This window comes from Osmia bicornis, chromosome 7 (genome assembly GCF_907164935.1).
Source record: "Osmia bicornis bicornis chromosome 7, iOsmBic2.1, whole genome shotgun sequence".
NCBI classification, from domain to species: domain Eukaryota; kingdom Metazoa; phylum Arthropoda; class Insecta; order Hymenoptera; family Megachilidae; genus Osmia; species Osmia bicornis.
The window spans coordinates 4,785,042-4,805,197 of NC_060222.1; the positions used below are offsets into that span (position 1 = coordinate 4,785,042).

Genomic DNA, 20,156 nt, shown 5'->3' on the forward strand with positions numbered 1-20,156 from the left:
TGCTAATGCAGGCGATATTATCGCGTTCGAACAGCGTTAAGAACTTTGCATAATGTTCTCCGGGGCTGTTCATCGCGATAGACGAGGCGTTAAGAGCTACTTTGCACCGTCATATCCTTTTTTCCTTTTTCAATTGTTTATCGTAAATATCGAGCATGCAAATTGTTGTAACAAGGTGTTATTCAATGTATTTGTAAGCAGCCGGTTGATCAGTTTATCTTTTTCATAGTGGAATTCAAAAGACTAATGCAAATAAACACGTTCTACTTTTGTATCGTGGTGTTGGATGAAATTTAGCATGGTTATTTCTCGTTGTTTGTGTAGATTACTCATATGACTGAGAATGGAACGAGAAAGGAGCATCCAGGCCACGAACTTGGCTGTTTTTACAGCGGAACTGTAGACGACGATCCCTCTTCCGTTGTCAGTGTCAGTCTTTGCCATGGAATGGTAAGTCGAATTTATCCCTTGATTACCAGTTAATTATGAAGAGAAGAGATTCAATGATTTTATCTCTTGATTATCAGGAGATAGATTTAATTACCTGCGATATAGATAGCACTGATTCTTGTCTGATTATTATTTGATTAGACTACTTTGGGCACGGTCAGTGCTCGCAATTTCTAGACAGAAGAGGATTTAGTAACTTTATCTTGCGTTAGCATCGATGATTCAGAACCTGCCTAAAATTATATGCACGCATCTATAATTAATAATAACCAGCTGGAGCAATGAAAGGGTTGAAAATAGAATAGGCAGAATGATTCAATTTTCTAATCGATCTTCGTTCGTTATTAATGTAGTAGTATTTACAATGATCATTCTACCTTCTGTTTTTAATTATACGAAATCTGTAACGCCAATTACCGACGTGTTAATTAGTCAGATTGGTATGGGGACAAGCACGCGGATAATTGTAGACACGCGTATGTTTTTACAATCGCATTCCCAGCGCATTTTATAGCGAAGTCAGTAGGTGGCACACAATTCAGATTGGACATTTGCCATGGTAATGCTAGAACGAGTTTCCGGATTATCTTGGCAAACGTGCGGTAAAGTGGCGCCGAACACCTCGACCGAGTTGGGCAGAGAATCTTGATGTGGTTTTTCTTTGCCAATCAATTTCTCACGGTGTCAGATTCTCTTTAAGTCTGCTGTCTTTCCTTTTGGAGAAAGTAATTGTGAAACTCATAAATGTTATCCGATACCCCTCGTAATTACAATTAATTCATTCTCCCTTTAAAAGCGTAAAAAAACAAAGAATCAATCTCGAAATCTCTGAAAATTCAAAGTAAAATTCTTTTTTACTTTTCAACGTCGTCTACAAAATATTTTCGCGAGATCTAAAAATGATGGATCGAGCAAGAAATAAAAAATCATCTTGTTTGATTATGTTCCCTCCAGCTGCATCCGAATGCAGATTTCCTCGAAACAAAGTTGTAACGAGTAACATTTGCTGGTCGCCAGTTTACCATGAATTTCCATGGAAGGAAAATAATAAGCGAAGGCCGTCGTACAGCAATTGATTATTTACGCGTTTACTCGTGCATGTTTCTAGGACTGGAGATTTACGAGTTCCTTTAAACCTGTCTGTCCACGTTTTGACGTTTCGAGCGAGGAAAACACCGACGAACTTAGCGGTGTTTTCTTGCGACCGTTTCGTCAACATTTAAAAACCACGCGATGTTTAAAATATCGACGGTACGTGCGAAAATTGTGCACAACAGTGGAGAAAATTCAATATTTTGGAAGGCCATGCGTGTTTCTCTCCGACGAAATTCCGTGATTTCATTCGTTATTGTGGAACGATTCTTGTATTGTTTTCGGGGAAATTTTGGAATAAACAGAAATCGGAAGTTTAAGACGAATGGAAATTCTATAAATTTTATTTTTCGTACATGAAAGTACAAGAAAATTGAATTTTGTTTTTTTCAATTTTATAAAAAACGCCAAGCAACCGGAAGTACCTCATTAAGCACCATTAGAAGCAATTATCAAATGTATTTATAATTAGCCAATTAAGATTCTCACCTCTAAACGCATAATGAAATTTCTTCTACTCTACAAAAATTTACACCGCACCCTGAAGCATCTAACACAGCAATCAATGTGAGAATAATTTTCTCTTACTTCTGTTATCAATACGTGATAGGATTTAGCTCGTTAGAGACCATTTGTTATCGGGAAGGTGTCCCTTAACGAATCGATAACGAATCCACGTAACAGGATGTAAGTTTAATTGGCAGGAGGTTGTAAGCAGTGTCTCAGAAAGCGTAAGTCTACACGATTTCCGATCGCGGTGCTGATTTATCGAGTCTCGACGGTTTCCTTGCTTTTTGCTTAACTTTTGAAAGCAGACGAACGAGAATCAAAGGTCGCGATAGAACAAGAAACGTTCGCCTTTCCGAGAACGAGTGTCCGCACATTTTTTTCAATCATTTCCCAGACACGTTTTCATCGAGTCTTATATTTTCATTTAACTTTCGTGAACCAGAATTATAGCGTCGGGTTTGCACTGGAAATTATACAACGTTCATATAAATTTCCATAGCTTCTAAGAGATTTGCAAATTTCTATTATAGGTGGAGTAATTAAATTTCAATTCTGATCGGTAAAATTTGCAATATTTCAATATTTTGTATTTTCAACCCCTTTGATTCAACTCTCGGTCTGTAATAAAGTCTACAGAAAAATAAATTTTCCTTCAAAAGAAACGAATGGGTTTTCGCAAACGAGGTTGCACAGACTGCAACCATCGGATTTCACGGGAGTGCACATTCCCATGGTGTACGTTAAAAAAGCTTTACGGTCGTGTTTTTACGAGCATCTCGTATTCTTTCGCACGGCTATTTTCGACGCGACGCCGGGGGGCCCAGATGAATTTAATGAATGAAATTTGAACTTCCTCGCCAAGAGGTTCAACGACACGTTCCTTAATTTCGTTTCGAAACTTTGCCATTCGTATTTAAGTGGCTAATTTTTGTCTAGTCGTAAAATAAAAGGCTACGAGCTGTCAACAACCCCTTTGAAATGAGGAACTCTAAATTTCTTATTTAACCCTTTCATTCTTCTTCAAACGATTTCAATTTAATAAACAATGAAAGTAGATTGACAGAACGAGAGAGAGGATTTTCATTGTGAAACGAACATTTTACTACAGCTTCGTTTCACATTGAGGATCTTCGATATTTTTGTAAACAGCACACGGCATTTTCACTTCTTACTCCGAACACGAGCTTAAAATACTTGAAAAATAAAGTAAAGGAAAATCATCTGAAAGGAGTCCACTGACGAGTGGAAAAAGACGTAACCGTAAATCATACACTCCTGGCGTTAAATCCACAGTTTTTCAAGCGAAGTCAACCGGGATGCATTCATCGTTGACTTTTAACGCTAAGATTAACGATACTGAATAAATCAAGTTTCTTATTTCATTGACAATCAATCGAATATTAATATAAATATTGTTGATATCTTGGAAATTTTAAAACGCGGTAAATTCTCAGATTTTATGGACACTGTTGTTTTTCCATTCTGACATCGAACAGATATCGTTCATGGTAAAATAACTGCAAATAAGTTGAAAAATATTTCTTATTATCTGCAGAAGCTGTTAATGCAAATTTGGAGAAATCAGTGGGAAGTTTCTGGGTATCCTTTATTTTTTTTCGTTCCAAGCTTTTAATTTAATGATTCGCATGACACACTATGTTGTCTTTCGATTAGTGCGATTGCTGGCTCATTCAGACAAGTCGAGGTGGTTTTTTTTTTTTTGCACCTGAATTCAAGTAGGCAGACAGACAGATAGACAGGCAGACAGACAGATTTACGATTCGTCCATGATTCAATCGGTAGAATAGTTCGCGACCATGACCGTGCCAAAGAAGCTGGCCACGTGGAACTGGGTCATACACAGTCATGGTTATTTCAAGCTCGAGGCGTCTTCTTTTCTTTCTCTGTTTTACAATTTCTTTTGCATCTAACGACAGTGTTGGCGGTGACGAAAGCTGAAAATGTGCTCGGGAAATAAATAAACGACCATAAAACAAACAAATGTGCTGTTAACCCTGTCCTTCTACATGACATGTATATATAAAGGGTGCAGAAATGAGAGACACATTGTCCCTCGAAAAAAAATTGTGTATCTGAAACGTTATAATGAAAAATTTATAATTTATGATCATTTCTTTTTCTTTTAATTTCAAAAAATAAATCTACTTGCACCCTTCAACATGTTATTGAAGAAGATTAATTAATTTGAGGCTTCAGACAGTCGATAATAAACCCATTGATAGAAATGAAGAATAAGTAAGGATAGTTATGAAATTTTAGTAACTGATTTACAATTGTTGCACAATAGAGGCTTTACAGTGAAAGGGTTAACCCCTTTGTCTGGTACCATTGAGTCATACTCATGGTGTTTTCAATTTGCATAATGGATGAATATAGTCAAATGAATTTTTACGTAATTTCTCTAACAATGAAGCTTTGTATAAGGTGCACGTGGTCGTGAAAAGATCTTGAACCAAGGAGGTAAATACGATTGGTAGACTTATATCTGTGCACTTTGTTATTTTTAATATTCATCACTTAGAATTTTTTTAATTTCGTTTTTCTTCGTGGAACAGGCCATCGATCAATGAATAAAAATATAAAAAATGTCAAAATTAACTAATAAATGATATATTAGGAATAATCATGGTTCAAGATGAATACAAGTTTAACAAGAAAGATGGATGATGGAACATAACAACGAGTTGGGTAAAGTTTTACGACACTTTTACACCCCTCACCTGTACTGATGCGCTTGACTGAAAGTCATCAAATGCCTTTGCACATTACCCGGAAGCGCCTTGGGCGTTATGCCAAGCTTCTTCTCTCTCTCTGGAGATCCTAAAAAATCCTCGAGGACTCGATCGTATATCAACAGCTCCCGGATTCAACGATGGCCCCAAGATATTTCGAATCGCCTCAAACACGCAATGAAAGTATTTGAATCTCTTCGAGACACTCTTTAACGATCACAATATTATCCTCTTTGGTGCTATTGAAAGATTAAGTTGTTTGGAAGGTTTAGAATCTTTGGGAAATTTTATTTAAATAAATCGTGTTCAGTACTAGTTAGGACATTTCTTAAAATTTTGATGAAAAAAGATGATAGTTTTATTTTTTGACATTTGAATCTGTAAAATTCTTAGAATTCGAATTCCATAAATCTTCAAAATTTTTCTCACTCTCGAACACCTAACAGTTCTAAAAATTCCTCAGCTCTGGAAATCTCGATTATAATCTGCAATCTTAGAATCCTTAAAGTCTTGAAATACTAAAAACTCGGAGAATCTTTAATAACTCTGAGCCCTTGAATTCCTTGAAGGCAGTCTTAAGAATTTTGAAATCCTTAAAATGCTGAAAAATTCTTAGAACCGTTAAAATCATAAGGATCTTAAGATTCTCAGATACCGTAATAAATCTTGGGAATTCGAAAAAGGCTGAAACCTTAACGGTAGACGCGAAAATTTTCTAATGCGACAGTATAAATAGCGATTGCTCAAAATTAAACTAATAATAGCTTTCGAAATTGAAAATTGCATCCTCGTTTAAATTGTTTGAGACACTCGGTCGCCTTGATAGAAGTTCGAAGACGTATCCTCGGTTCACTGGACACAAGCCCCATGGAAATAGCGACGTGATTGCTATAGGATTTAAATTGCAGCCCTGACACACCCTTAGGCTGTTCGCTGAGAGTGAGAATTATTTGTGACTGTTCCCTCGGAATTTATTGCCAATCATGCTCATACGTCATTGTGTTTCCAGTGACTTCCTCGATGCAATATCCTGGGACATTTGCAAACAGGACGTTGGAAAATGAAAATATTTTATGTCTATGACAGCGTCGCGATAGAAGGGAATTGTTTTTTTTTAAATATTGATCAATTAGAAAGTATTCAAATATGATTTAATCATTCGTATTTCAAACACGATGGAATTTCCTTATCACAATCTTGAAGATTTTTCTTCGAGCATTTGTAAACTATCATTGATAATTTCATCATTTGTATTTATAGTGCAATTGATGTTTACTTTTATGCAGATGATAAACGCGATGATTTAACAATGATTAAAAATATTTTTTCACCTACTTATACTGGTTATAATAAATTATAAATGCAGATTTTAATACATGAATGATGTATTTTAAAATTCATAGAAAGAATTGCATGTTTGATATTTTCTAAATGAGTTAATTAATTGTAATTGTAACATGTTAATTTTCGCTGTGATAGTCAACTTGTTAAAGTTAAAATATACACTAGGATCGTAACAATGCCGAAGAATACTGCCTCCGAACAGAAGAGTTATAAAGTTTCTCTCACTTTGAAAACAACATCTGTTTGCTTGATTCTCCGATGTTTTGACGAAAATTCCCTCTCATTGTTCTCATTGAATTCGATTATTATTCGTCATGTTGGCGGAGTAGCTTGTTCAGGACCATCTGGGTCACGTTTTAATTTAGCTGCATCAAGGTTCGGCTAATCAATCAGACGTCTGTATTTCAGACATAGAAATAGGAAGCCATAAACACCAGTCCCAACGTCATTACTCCCGATACTGAATCGAGCCACTCGACCTAATTACTCGACCCTGTAACACCATGCGAATGAAACATACGCTTAGATCAGCTTAGATATTCCTAAAAAAGGGAATCGTTGACTAACACTCTTGTTGTGTGCCATTTTCTTAAATTCTGCTGAAGAAAATGGTCATACCTCGAATTAGCTTCATGCGAGTGATTAACACGTTCAATACGGAGGTCATCAATGACTGGACACTTCAAATTATTAAACAAATAGAAGGAAATTTTCATCTCCTACAATTTGAAAAATATTCAAGATGCTAATTTTTATTAATAGGACCATTCTCATCCCTAATCAAAATCGACACATTAAACTCCACTTATTCTCAAGTAACAAAAGAGTTCGAGGTCTCTCAATCATCATTTAAGCCAGGAGAAACAGACAAAGGAGAATAAGGCTGGTCCAGACGATGATGAACAAGGCTGTGTCGCGTTCGCAAGCGTGTAACCCACTTTTGCAAAATTAGATTTCGCACGCGCTCAAAGCAGGCTTACGTACGAAGCTAGACTTCCTGCTGATCGTTGCTTACAACCTGAGATCGGCTAACAGCTTCCAAAACGTTGTGCAGACCCAAAGGTTAAACGTGATCGCACGTCCCGGGGCAATTGGTCGTTTAACACAATTTTCGCACGTGCGAATTATATGGAAACTTTGTCATAAATTAATTTTTTAACAATTCATACGTAAAAAGAGCTTTTGCCAGTCGTACGAAACGCCAAATGGAAAGGGTTAACACACCTCTTCGTTAAAAATACAGCCTCAGATAAGTCAGCCGGCATAAAACTGCCGAACGTCTGAAGTATACGCGGAACCATGAGGTCAGATAAAGTGGATCAACCGATTAAGGTCTCATCCTTTGATCCATTCGAGCCACGTGCATCGAAACGTTGAAACTTTACGAGTAGAAGATTTCTAAATAAACCGAAGCCATCCTCGGATCGATCTAACGTCAATTACGACCGAACGCGTCCTGACAGTGGGGGCCTATTTTCGGCACTTTGCCAACGCGTCAGAGGACACGGGGTCCATTTAATCCATTTATCCCATTACGCTTGGACAGGTACGTTAGCCACGTTAGAACCTGAATGCCAAGCCTTTTTCCTCTAATGCGTTCACGTTTCGCTCGATCGAAATCATCGTCGTTGGGTACGTCGTGGCTCGAGGTCGGACCTGGGTATTCTGGAAGCTGGCCGTTTCCTATGAAATCAGGCTACAATGAGTTTTCTGTGCTCTAAGAATATACCCCGACTGGTAGACGAAGACCTGAGTCTCCGGGAAATTTTGTACCCTCGTTTAGTGTGTTCTGGAGATTTCGGAGCTTTTAATTAGTGGGATGAATTTTTAATTTTTAGAATTTAGATTTAGAAAATTTGAAATTTAGATTTAGAAAATTGGGAATTTTTTAAATTTGGAATTTGTAATCCCCAAAATTTAATTTTATAATTCACAATAACCACGATAATACCAGGATACGGCAACGTCCTGACGATGAAAATCATATTCAAACTGGAATTGATCTGCAATAAATTATCCCTGTTTCGAAGAATCGAAGTAGAAAAACGTGTGGTTCGCGAATGTGCATCTTTTACTACCGGCCCACGTAAAATTTTTGCGACAAGCATTTCCAATCGTGCTCCAGGATATTCAACAAGAGGATATATCCTTATCGGGAGAAGGGTAAAAATGGCTCACCCACGTGAATCCATTTTTCTCCTTTGAGAAACGCTTCGAACAACTTATCGAACGATTTCTAGCTGGAACCATATGCTTTTTAGCGTATCTTCTTGCATTTCATCTTGTTTAACCATTTACTGGTTATTTTGCAAAATTTATTAAAATATACGGGTGCCAGTTTTAGAATTCAAAGTGTTTGATAGCCGTAGATAGATTTTAACTTTACCGAACAAATCACCTTTTACGCGTTCAATTGAAAAATCATTGAAAAATGAAGCAAAAATTACGGATGCTGGTGCATCTTTATTCATCAAGTATCACGGAACTTGTCTCGGATCGCAATCACGATCGTATTAGTCTTCTTATCACGCTTGCGATCCATAGATCTTACGTTGATCGTTTATTTTCCTCACTCATGGTGAATCGTTAAAATAGAAACGCATTAATCTAGATACTCGTTAGAAGAACGAGGCACGTTGATAGTTTTAGAATGAATTAGAAGATTTCATGAAATCTCTGCCTGAAGTTCTAATCCTTAGAACAAACAATTACAGAAACAAAATTAAAGTAGGTCTTGAAACATCTAACATTCTAATATCTTATATGCTCTAAGCACTGTGATATCTCGTAGCGATAAGTGGTTAATTGTTTGCCTTACAAAGACTGAAGCGTTGACACTCAATAATAACGTAATTACATCGTTACATCACTTCACTCGAGAGACACTCATCGCTCTCGTTGACATTATCATCAAGCTTTAAGCGATGTTGGGTGATTATATTTAATCGTAATATCTTTCTCGTCTCGCTTATCTTTTAGTTAACGGCTCCCTGAGGAAAGCACGTGTCATCCATACGTGGGTGACTTGACATTCGTCGCGTTAAAGAAGCATTTCCGGGCATGTGTTTACGATGTCCGACGTGGGGTCATAAAACTTGTTGAATAACGAAGGCGCCAGGATACATTAACTATAAAAAAAAAAAAAAAAAAAAAAAAAAAACAACAAAAATGGTCAGAATTTAATTTTACATTTAATTTAATTTTTCTGTGATTTTTCAAAATCAAATTTCCAATTTAGCACGTCGACGAGTAAACATTTTCTTCTTCTAAATAAAAATTAATCAACGAGTAGTTAGATCACATCTGGTCAATCTAATAGATCTTAAGGGGAGCTGTTGCTAATAAAATTTTACTATCTGCCTAATCGCTGTCACATTAATTAGCAGGATGATAGATAAGCGTCCTAAACCTTCATTGAGACCTTTGGTAGGATGATACACGTTACTCGTTGAACCTCGGCTTCAATTTCTAACGTGAACAACGATCATGATTACGACGGGTTATTTCGATTCATTTCCATTAACTTTACGAGACTCGATTGCGTCATTGCTTGATTAACGCCTCCCTAGCCTCGTTATTTTATGATGTTTCGGACATTGAACTAGAATTATTATTAACTGTGGAATAACCAAAGTCAGAAGAATGAATTTCTTTCCGATTCTCTCTTTTTTTTTTTATTCTTTTTTTACACGTGACAAATTAAATGTACAAAATCAGTTGAAAGTATAATTTAAAAAGCGATATTTTTCAACGCGTGCTCTGCTTAAGGTTCTCCAATGATGGCCGCGTCATCGAAATCACGTACGATTTACAGTGTCCAGCTACGAAGGTGAGGACAAAGATGATTGTAATACGATTTGACTTAACCGCTCGTGACTGAAATTTAAACAGCCATCAGGTCTTGTCATATTTAAAATAACAATCATGACTCATGAATACTTGAAGCTTCTTCCCTCGTGTAAACACGCGTTGCGTGTTTTATTGATACATATATCGATTGCCATTTAAAAAAGCTCCAACCGCTAACTTAAAGGGCCGGTTTCAACGTTATAATTTTCGCGTCGACCAGTAATTTTCATTCGATCGTTTAACTTTCACCGTCGAATAAATATTTCCATAAGAGTTATTATTATTATTTTCTTTTCGGCCAATTAAACGTTTCAGTTCCTTGAGTTACGTTAACGAGCTTATTATCTTTCCCTTTCTTTAAATCACTGTATTTAAGATATAATAAAATTGGTAGAGTTTCTGGAAAATTTACTTGAATAATTTAATAATTGGAGAAAAGAAAAATTTTTTAACACCACTAATATTGTACTAATAATTTAAAGTTGCAAGTTGAATTTTAACTCTAAGGGTTGATGATTGCTCCTGTAAAAAATTATAGTAATTTTGGTATAGCAAATTGCAAATTACAATACCAATTCACAATATTACAAGTATTATATAATGACTTTTTATCCTCTTTGTATTGTCTTAATATTAAATTAGTTAATCTATTCAAGTGTCAGTTGCATTGAGTAAAAATAAAAAAAAAGGGTATGTCTAAAGGTTAAATCATTTTTTATCATTCAACTCTTTCGACGATTGTTTTCTCGATTGCTCAACAGAAGAATGATGGATTCGTTCATTCAGAAACGTCGAATTTTTTTGTTGTTACTCCTCAAGGCTTTTCTATAGTGTGCTGTACGAGTTTCTTTCGCCTCGTTGTTGATTTCTTTATGCAGAAACGAATGTTTATTCTGTCGCCGGTGAATAGAAAGTGAAAACGACGTAGCTACATAATCGAACCGGTTGATTGATGGTTACAGCCACCGGGTAGTGGACAGTTTATTTACTTATCAGTTTGTTCAGGAATTGGATCAAAAGCAACAAGAATTTTCGTACATTTACTCCTAAAACCGGAAGAGAAACCTTGTGATCGATTTCCTTTTTCCATTAGTAGCTGATATCATTAATCTCTGTCGTTTTAATCTATTCACCCTCAAATTGTGATGAATGGATCGATTATCACCCAGAAATTATAATTATACATTGAAAGAAATTAATATTCTAATTATTAACTTCTTTACTAATTACTATTACTAAAACAAATAACAATTTAAAATAACGAGGATGAAATCCAATTTAAAATTAAATTTATAATAATTGCAATTATGGCAAGGTGTTAACGCACCACAAAAATAAATAAAACATTTTTAATTAAGTTACTAAATATTACCTTAAGACCAACAAATTCTCTTCCACGAATAAGAAAGATAAATGAGTGGCATTTATTATACACAAAAAAAGTGGTGAACATTAATAATGATGTTACTCGGTTAGTCTAGCACTATTAAACACGCTTTTCGAGCTCTTGATCCGCCCATTATGTGTTAATCCACCTGGAGATCATTATTAAGTCTTCCATGATTGCTCGAGACATTCGAGAAACCACCTCGATCCAGAACAACATTCCAATCGTTTCGACGATCTCGTTTCAAATCTCCAGAACGTCAGAACGCTCTTCAACCTCTATTAGATCCAATTCTTTTTTATTTCGATCCTTAGGTAGGATGGATTTACCTGGTCGAAAGAAGTGAAGATCCTTTGTGTCTGGAAACTCCAGGGGATCTTTATAGAAACGACTATGGGAACCATAGAATCTTATCCTTTTCTTCCACGTAGAGTGGCCCATGTTTTCACAGTTATTGTGTCTAATTAATCAGTCGTGTATCAATTTTAGCTTCTGGGATCAAATGAATTGAAATTAGAATTCAAGTAATCGCATATGCTTCAGTTCTCAAAGATACTAAGATTGGCACATAGAAAGAAAGTGACTCAATGACAATTGGGTCACTCGTGGGCACGAATCGCCTCGTTTAATCGTCATTAATCAATTATACGCTTACACAACGTTCACACGTCGTTGGCTGATTAACAGAGGAGGCACCTTTGGATCTACCGAAGGCAAAACGATCGTAGATTATGCAAACGCTCGATCTCAGGTGTGAATTGATGTCATTAAGAGTCGATTATCTTAGGTTCAGTGCTCTCTGTCTAAATCAGTTGTACCTTACATTTTCAAAACGAAGCCAAAGATTGCAAAATGGTAAAATATATTTTTTGATTAATTTTAACATTGAAAAATTGCCCTGCAGTTTTTACAATGTACCAGTTATTTAATCCTTCCTTCGATTTTGAAATTTTCTATATTTAGAAGCAGCTTTAGTACCATTTTACGACTCTGTTACCATCGAAACGCGATGATCAGTTCGCATCGTAAATTCGTTCCCCCTTGATCCTCGAAGCAGGATAAACGGCTTGAAAGAGTTGATGGGACGGTTCCTTGGATCACCTCGTATCACGATTTCTGCAATTTCGTTTCCCGCTTAATATTAATGTATTCGGACGCGTTACCGCGACAAATTACCGCGCCTCGTCACTGTCCCTTTTAATACGAGCAGCGTGAACGGCGCTCTCCTTTTATTATGATGTATTGCGTTCTGCATATTAAGTCGGGACTAAATAAAGATAACGTCTGCTCTGAGACTCGGCCCTTAACACTTTACAGATCGCTTTTCATATTAACACTTTTGTTCGGTCATCGAATTAGGAGCAGACGCAAAAAGTGCAAAATGGCAGGAAAGAATTTTCAAAATTTTTATTCAAAGTTAACTGATCGTTCGATCCTCGTTTCAACGAGGTGAAACAATTAGAGTTGCTTTAAAAAGGCTCGTTCGCATCGAAACAATCGAGCGTGTACGAAGTAGCCGCACACGTTGCCATCGATTGCACGCGATGCACTCTGCGTATGCACGCAGGATGCACCGGACCTGCTTCGGGCTCGCATTGAAAAGTTTTAAGGTCGGTGGCCCACCCAGAAGTCGCCACTGTATCCTCGTTACCCATCGAACGCATAAAACATATCGCGTTAAGTCGTGTTCCCGAAGAAACCAGCTTGCATTTTATTTATTTTTTTATTAGTTTCCTTTAGTTGCATTTGAAACGAGCAACTTGTACTCTCGATAGAACGTGATCACTTATGATTACTTAAAACTACTTAGTGTGGGTGAAAGAATATTAACATATTCGATTCTCTTATGATAATTGTGACTAACACTTTGAACGATTTTTATATTTTTTATTATACTTAAATATCTGTGAATTTGTTTTTCTGCTTTAAAAGTAATCTTAAATGGAAAGCATTAAACTAATATGGACTTAATGTGTTCATATAATAGGACCATATAACTTTCTATCATAAATTCTTCAGTGTTCTTCGTTTCAAGCTATTTAAAGAACAATATTACACCAGTTAACCAGGCAAGATACAACGAAACACTTGATAGCTGACTCATCTACTCGTTAATATTAACGATTGATAAATTGTCACGAGGAAATATTTGACCATTACCTGCCGATACAAATATGAGATCAAGAGACAAAGGAAAAAGGAAGTGATTGAAATGAAACAAGGTCTCCGAGACGATGAATCGTCTCCGTGGATTTTCTAAAAATCGCAGATCACCTGGCTCGACCAACGAAAGGAAAAACAGAGCTGGATCAGCTGTGCAGTTGGAAAGGTCGCTGTGTTTGTTCCAGCGTTGGATTTCGAGGTCGTTCACTGGTCGAAAAGGCAAAAAGAGAGTGCGAGTTGGTCGAAGCGAGATAGTAGAGGAAGAAGAAGATGGGAAAGAGAAAAACAGCGTTCTTGCCAAGAGTTCTCGGTAACCCTGAAGTCAGTCTTTGTGCCATCGGATAGCCACGAACGTGGAGGTGCACGCCTGTAGGAATGCAAATCGCAAATGCACCGAGCGTACGATGCAACCGATGCCCATTCAATTCTACCTCTTTCTATCTTCTTACAACCCTCTTTACCTATTGTTACCAGTTTTATTGGTGATTTAAATGATGCAGGGCTTCGAGATCCTTCGAACGTCGCCTTTGGATGATGATTTCGGAGATTTTAAGGGACCATGTAAGTGAAAGTTAGATTAACGGCTCAGGTAGTTTCACTGATTCAAAATTATTATGCTTAGAAAGCTTAGAAAATTTAGAAAATAGATAATAAGATTACTAGAATAGTTTATACTGATTCGCTGGTAAGAATGCAAATTGCAAATCGCAATTTTATCTTTCCTCCCTTCTCATCAGGGCCATCTGACAGACTGGAAGGTTACTGAACTATTTCCTATTTGTTATTCCTGCAATAGCATAGAGCGTCTCGAAGAGATAGCAAAATCGAAAACGGTACAACATTGCTGCAAGGAATATTTAATTAGAGTATCTAAATTTAACACCTATCATAAGATGGAAGTTGGTAGTCTGAAATACTAATTAGGAGTGCATCAATTTTTCAAATTAACTATCGATTCCACCAACCTTGCCATCATTTTATTAACACTTGCAAGTTTCCTTACAGAAGAATTAAATTAAGTTCCTTAACCCAGATTTTCTAAATTGGAATTGATCCTATTTGATCTCGGGATTAGCCAAGGCTCATTGAATTCAATGAAAAACCGTAAGTGTTACTCCAAAATGGTATTTCAACTAAAAAGTTGACTTTTAAATATTGTATTACATTCCTTGCGAGGAATGTTTGATACACTTTTATGGAACATTCTTTGTGTTTAATGAAATTTTCATTTTTCTATGGTATGTGCAATTTAAGTAGATACACTGAATTATTTCTTAGCTTGTAAAATAGTTGGCATGCTTTGAAATAATTCAAGATGCTTTTCATTAAAATTTTCATTAGATCTGTTTTTCATAGACATTTTTTCAATTTTTAATAATTATGTAACCGAGGTAAAGAAGATTGCGTAAAAATCTGAATAAACTAAAAATGTTTATGTTTAATTTATTTTTATGCCAAGTTTTATTTCAAACATACAATTTTATTGTATTGATGACGGATTTAAACAATGATCCTATGAAATATTATTGCAGCTCTCGGTGTGTAAGATGTTATTTTTAAAAGTAGAAAAAGATAAATATTTAAAAAAGGACTTGACATATTCTTATAATAACGTTTTCTAAAAAATTGATTAAATATATTCGAGTAATGATAATCGAAAATAGAATTCACTTCTGATCTTTTTTTTTTAGTGAAGAAGAATGTTTTATTTAAAATTAAAAAATATAACAATTCATGATTCTGGACCCTGTCTTTCAACACTCTTCGTTGTTTATTTTGCAAATTTACAGTGCATAAATTTCTCAGGAAATTTTCAATAATTTATTTATTCTATCAAAGTTACTCATTTCCAGTGACGTTTTATGGAAATTCTGATCGTACGTATAGACACGAGAATTTGCTTTTCTTTTCTAAAAAAAATTTACTATTTACAAATGAATATTGCCAAGTTACACAAAGATTTCTTCTAAAATCACTATCAAAACTTCAACTTAGCTTGCTACACTTACCTACTGTGTATTAATAATATACTAAGCCTATTATTAGCTGCATACAATTTCGCTCAAACTCGACGAAACGTTTTTACCACCCTCCCAATTATAATTTTGCAAAATGACTAAATTCTTTTATCATTTTATTATAAACATTTCTTCGGAAAATAAATTTTGCTGCTGTTCAGAATATTTTTTCACCCTTCATTTTTAGCCTAAATCAAATGAAAATTTAATATCTTTTATTTCCCAAGAACCCATAATTTTTCTTTTGCCTGTCACCATCGAAGAACAAAAAAGGACGTATTTCTCAAGGTAGCAACTGTTCCTTCTTTTTTCTCTCCCTGTAAAAATGTGTTTAAAATGTAAAAGGCACAAAACGTGGTCGGTAAAGGAAAGGAGGATCGACAATAAGACGGATTTCCACATGGTCGATAAATTTCCTTCACCTGCCTCCCTCTCTTGTTTCTTCGCTTTCGTTCCCGCTAGTCTTGCTTCTGAATGAACGAAGCAACGTTGTTAAAGGTAAACCTCTTTTTTCCTCAGGTTGGTTTACACACGCGAGCAACAGTTGCTGTTCACGACTGTCGTAATCCACTGAAGCTGATGACAGCTGAAAGCACGCGTTGTCTTTTGCTTTCTTGGAATGAATACGGTGATGGTAGTTGCATCAGGTGCTTGCTTTCTTATTCAATTCCCTTTTTTTCTATTGTTGCTGAAATGTCCATGCCATTTTCATGCTGCTTTTCGAATTATTTGGTGAAGTTCATGGTGTATTCTTCTATGTTTCTTTCAAACGTCACAAATTTGAAAATTATTATCCAATTATAATTCATTATAATTATCAGTGATTTTTATAGAGAACCTAGAATGAAATTGCGAGCAGAATTGCAATAGAAGCGTTGATAATCGATAAATAGCACTGGTTACTCTTCAGCTTCTTGTCCACCGAGATTCCTGTAATTAGGAGCAATAATTAATTAGGTCGACTTTCTCTGGCTGTCGCTGAACCAGTTACCCGCACGCCCCTTTTATTGCAACCGATGGCAAGCTAATTATAAGCTTCTTAATTAGAGCCGTCGTTGATCAGTGAGCAATTTCATGTGTTACTCCTATCTTCCTTTTCTCGTATCTCTTTGTATCGACGATCTTTCCGCGATACTTTAATTGTTCCAGCCTTGCAATTAATCTATGATGAACTAACAATTTCTGGACGTTGACTTCATTTTTTATTAGCTGTCTGATTCACGAAATGTTCCTCAAAAATAACAGACTGAATTTCTGACAGCAAGATTCTGGAGATATAAAGAGTGATTCATCAGACGTGATGATTTTCAGGGGTCATTCCACCCTAACACAATGAAGAAAAAAGAAATGATCTTCTTATCAGTTTTCTTGTATACCAGAATTGATAATAACACACGTAGAAAAATCACTGATTGAATATTTCTAACAACTATCAAATGGTATCAAATGGTACCAGAGGTATTCTAAGTGGTATTCTAAGGGTTAATTATCATCGACTGAATAACAGTAATAATGATAATGACGAGGTAAACAAGTTGTCACAAAAAATCACCTTTTTCATCAATTATTCTCACCTGATTCGCTCGAGTTCGTCCACACACGGCTTTGCCCTCACACGGAATTTACGTGGGTGGTATATATTTAGCGGGGGCGTCCCATGTAGCCGGTGTGTTTCACATTCAAATGGAGGAAGTTATGTCAGAGCAGTGCTGCATGTATAAATAAATCGCAACGAATGCGGCTAGCTAATCCGCAAAACCTTTTCGCTATCTTTTCGATCGTGTTTCCACTGCTCGAACGAGCAAAAAGTACTCCAGTAAATTTGAACGTTGTTGAACCTTTTTTTTTCCTACTTTTCTCTGTATAAAATCGTTGTGTAATTGCGAAATGGAATTTCTCCCGTGTAAAAGGATTAAAAGGTCTTTGAATTAAATTGATCTTTGCAGAGGATATGAAGCATAATTTTTAGATAATTTGGATTTGTTATTAGAAATGTTCTGGCTAGGCAATAATATCCAGAGATCTGTGCGAAATTTTCTAGCTGAATTACTAAAAATAGTACGCAAAGCTTTTAAAACTTCAAGATGAATCATGCTATAGACGTCTGTTTGTAGTTTCCAAAGATAATGGCTCTGTAACATTATTTCTAGAATAACTTTACAAGACTTTGTTCTGAAAAATTTTCAAACACGTTTATATTTAATTTGCATCGTTATTAAACAATGATGAAAAATTTTATTTCAATAAGTAGCAATGCTCGTAAGAAAAGACCAATTAATAACTATCACGGTAAATTAAACGAACAATTGGAAGAAATTTCAAGATTCATTGGTAGCGAGAGAGAAAAAAGCTCACCAGTAGGTAGCCAGTTTCATTGAGGAAATAAAGGCCAATCGTGACGGGATGACTCACCAAATTTTTGGCATACTTTTTTCTTCCAGACGGGCCACGTGAGAACGTCGACGGGAAGCTACATAATTAAGCCGGTCGAGTCGTGGCAAGAGAATGACAAGGATCCTCGCGAGTTTTCGCTGCAGCATACCATCCAAAGGATACGATCACCCAACACAGACCACTCGAACAATGACGAGAAACAATCTAGGACTCACAGTTGCGCAGTGATTGGTGAGTTAACACTTTTTTAGTTAGTAATTTTCGGGGGATTGTTAAGTCGAAAATTGAGGAGCCTTGTAATTAAGGGAACAATGGAAACAAATTTGACAAAAATTGTAGAAATTTATATCTAATATCAGGTAATATTTAAATAGTGCAAAATTTTAAACAGCGCTGTACTTTGAGCCCGTTGTAAAAATCACTCTGCATTCATGGTCTAATCAAGACCATTACTTTCTTATCTCCCTGTACTTTCAGGGTGATCCAACTCGTCTGAAAGCTTCTTCGAGATACAAGTTTCAGTTTCGAGCTGAGCCGAAAACGTATTAATAATGCATGCGGCTCGATCGTACACATTAGACGACACGGATGCACCGGTCGCCGCATCCCGTCTGTAGTACTACAAAATGGCCTGGTGACTCGATACGTATCGTTTTATTCATGGCTTGTCCCTTCGTTGATCTCTCGAGGAGGTAACAGCGTGTCGCACGGCGAAAGTTCATTCTCGAGTGAGCGTAAAAAAGATTCGCGAATAAATAAACGAAGCAGAGGCGAGGCGAGCATCGGTTTCGAGAAGGCGACCGGTTTCAACGATCACGATTTACATTCCACGGTTAGACTGGCGTATTTTACATTGTCCCCGGGGAGAATCGGTAGCTCCCTGTGCTTTTAATTAGTTTGTCAGAGACTATCGTAACCACGTTTCTCCGCTATACCTTTCTTATTTATGCTGATTTCTCTTTCGACCTGAACAGGTGCTCCGCGTGAATAATAAATTGGCTGATTGATTTGACGAATTGTTATGCTAATTGGTTCCTGATAGGTGTGCCATAGATTTTCAATTGCTGAATAGGTGATAATCGTTTGATGGTTATCATGATTGACTGCAATTATTTTTATTTAACAAATTTTTTCTAATGTAAGCTGCAAAATTAGTGATTTTTAAATTATGTTCATAATAATTTATTGAAACTTATCGTTACATAATTCATTACAATTTATGTAAATTAACACCTTTCTAAAATATTATCTCTGTAGGTAATTGTGAAAATTTTCAAGGTAATAATTAAGCGAATCGAGGAGATCCGGCCATTGATCCCTTTTCTCTACGACAGATGAAGATTTCTCGCTGACACTCGCTTTCATCCTCTTATGGAATCACCACCGGACTTAATTGATGCTTGGAAACATTTTTTCTCTCTTTTAGCCTCGTTCCCATCTTGCTTTCCCCCTTGCCCTTTTTCTGCCCGAGGGCAAACGCGTGTGTACGAATTTAAAGAACGTTAACCCTTCGCGGTCGAAGACCGGAATACACTAGCACCGCCTTTAGCGTAGCTTCGGCTCCTTTACTCGATTTTTGCCGAAAAAATAAATGACCAGTATGTATTGTACAAGCGATTAAAATTTATGAACGGAAAGGTATCTTTCATCGGGTAACCGTGTGTAATTTTCAATCCACGGAATTATTCGTGTTTCGTGAAAATATATTGGCAAGATGCAAATCGTATGCAACAAAAAGAAAAATAATGAAAAATTATAGGGAACCTTTTCAATTTGGAATATTTGGAAGATCGAGTGAAATAATTTCACTAATTTTGCAAAATTATGTAAATATTTAAAATCACTTGAAAAATGATTAAAATTCAGCCTGTTATTATCAGTGTCAATTTAAAATTCTCTATAATCAAAAAAGTGATCATCCCCCTCGGTGCTGAATTAGTTCGTTAATCATTTGAAGAGGTATTAAGAATCTAAGCCATCGCTAGAAACAGCAACAGGAACTGTTTCGCGATCCAGACATTTCTTCGAGAGGTGGTCAAAGACTTGGAGTCGCGCGGAGGCAAATTTCGACAACGTAATCCTCCTCGCGAGTGAGTCGAGCGTCGCCAAGCTGTCTCAATGGCACGTCAGAATTCGCCCCGAGGGGATCCGCAAATGGCTGAACCTGTTTCGGTGTACAGGTGGTCGTCGCTACGC

At 36.3% G+C, this 20,156-nt stretch overlaps 1 protein-coding gene across 4 annotated transcripts in view; it reads left to right on the forward strand.

The window, feature by feature from the left end:
- Window positions 1–20,156, forward strand: part of LOC114876984 (A disintegrin and metalloproteinase with thrombospondin motifs 9-like) — a 70,557-nt gene that overhangs the window by 27,073 nt on the left and 23,328 nt on the right. For all 4 annotated transcript variants that reach the window (XM_029189011.2, XM_046286594.1, XM_046286595.1 and 1 more), the window contains exons 5-6: window positions 325–450; window positions 18,008–18,191. In XM_029189011.2, coding sequence (XP_029044844.2) covers window positions 325–450; window positions 18,008–18,191 — 310 coding nt within the window. The remainder of the gene's footprint in view (window positions 1–324; window positions 451–18,007; window positions 18,192–20,156) is intronic.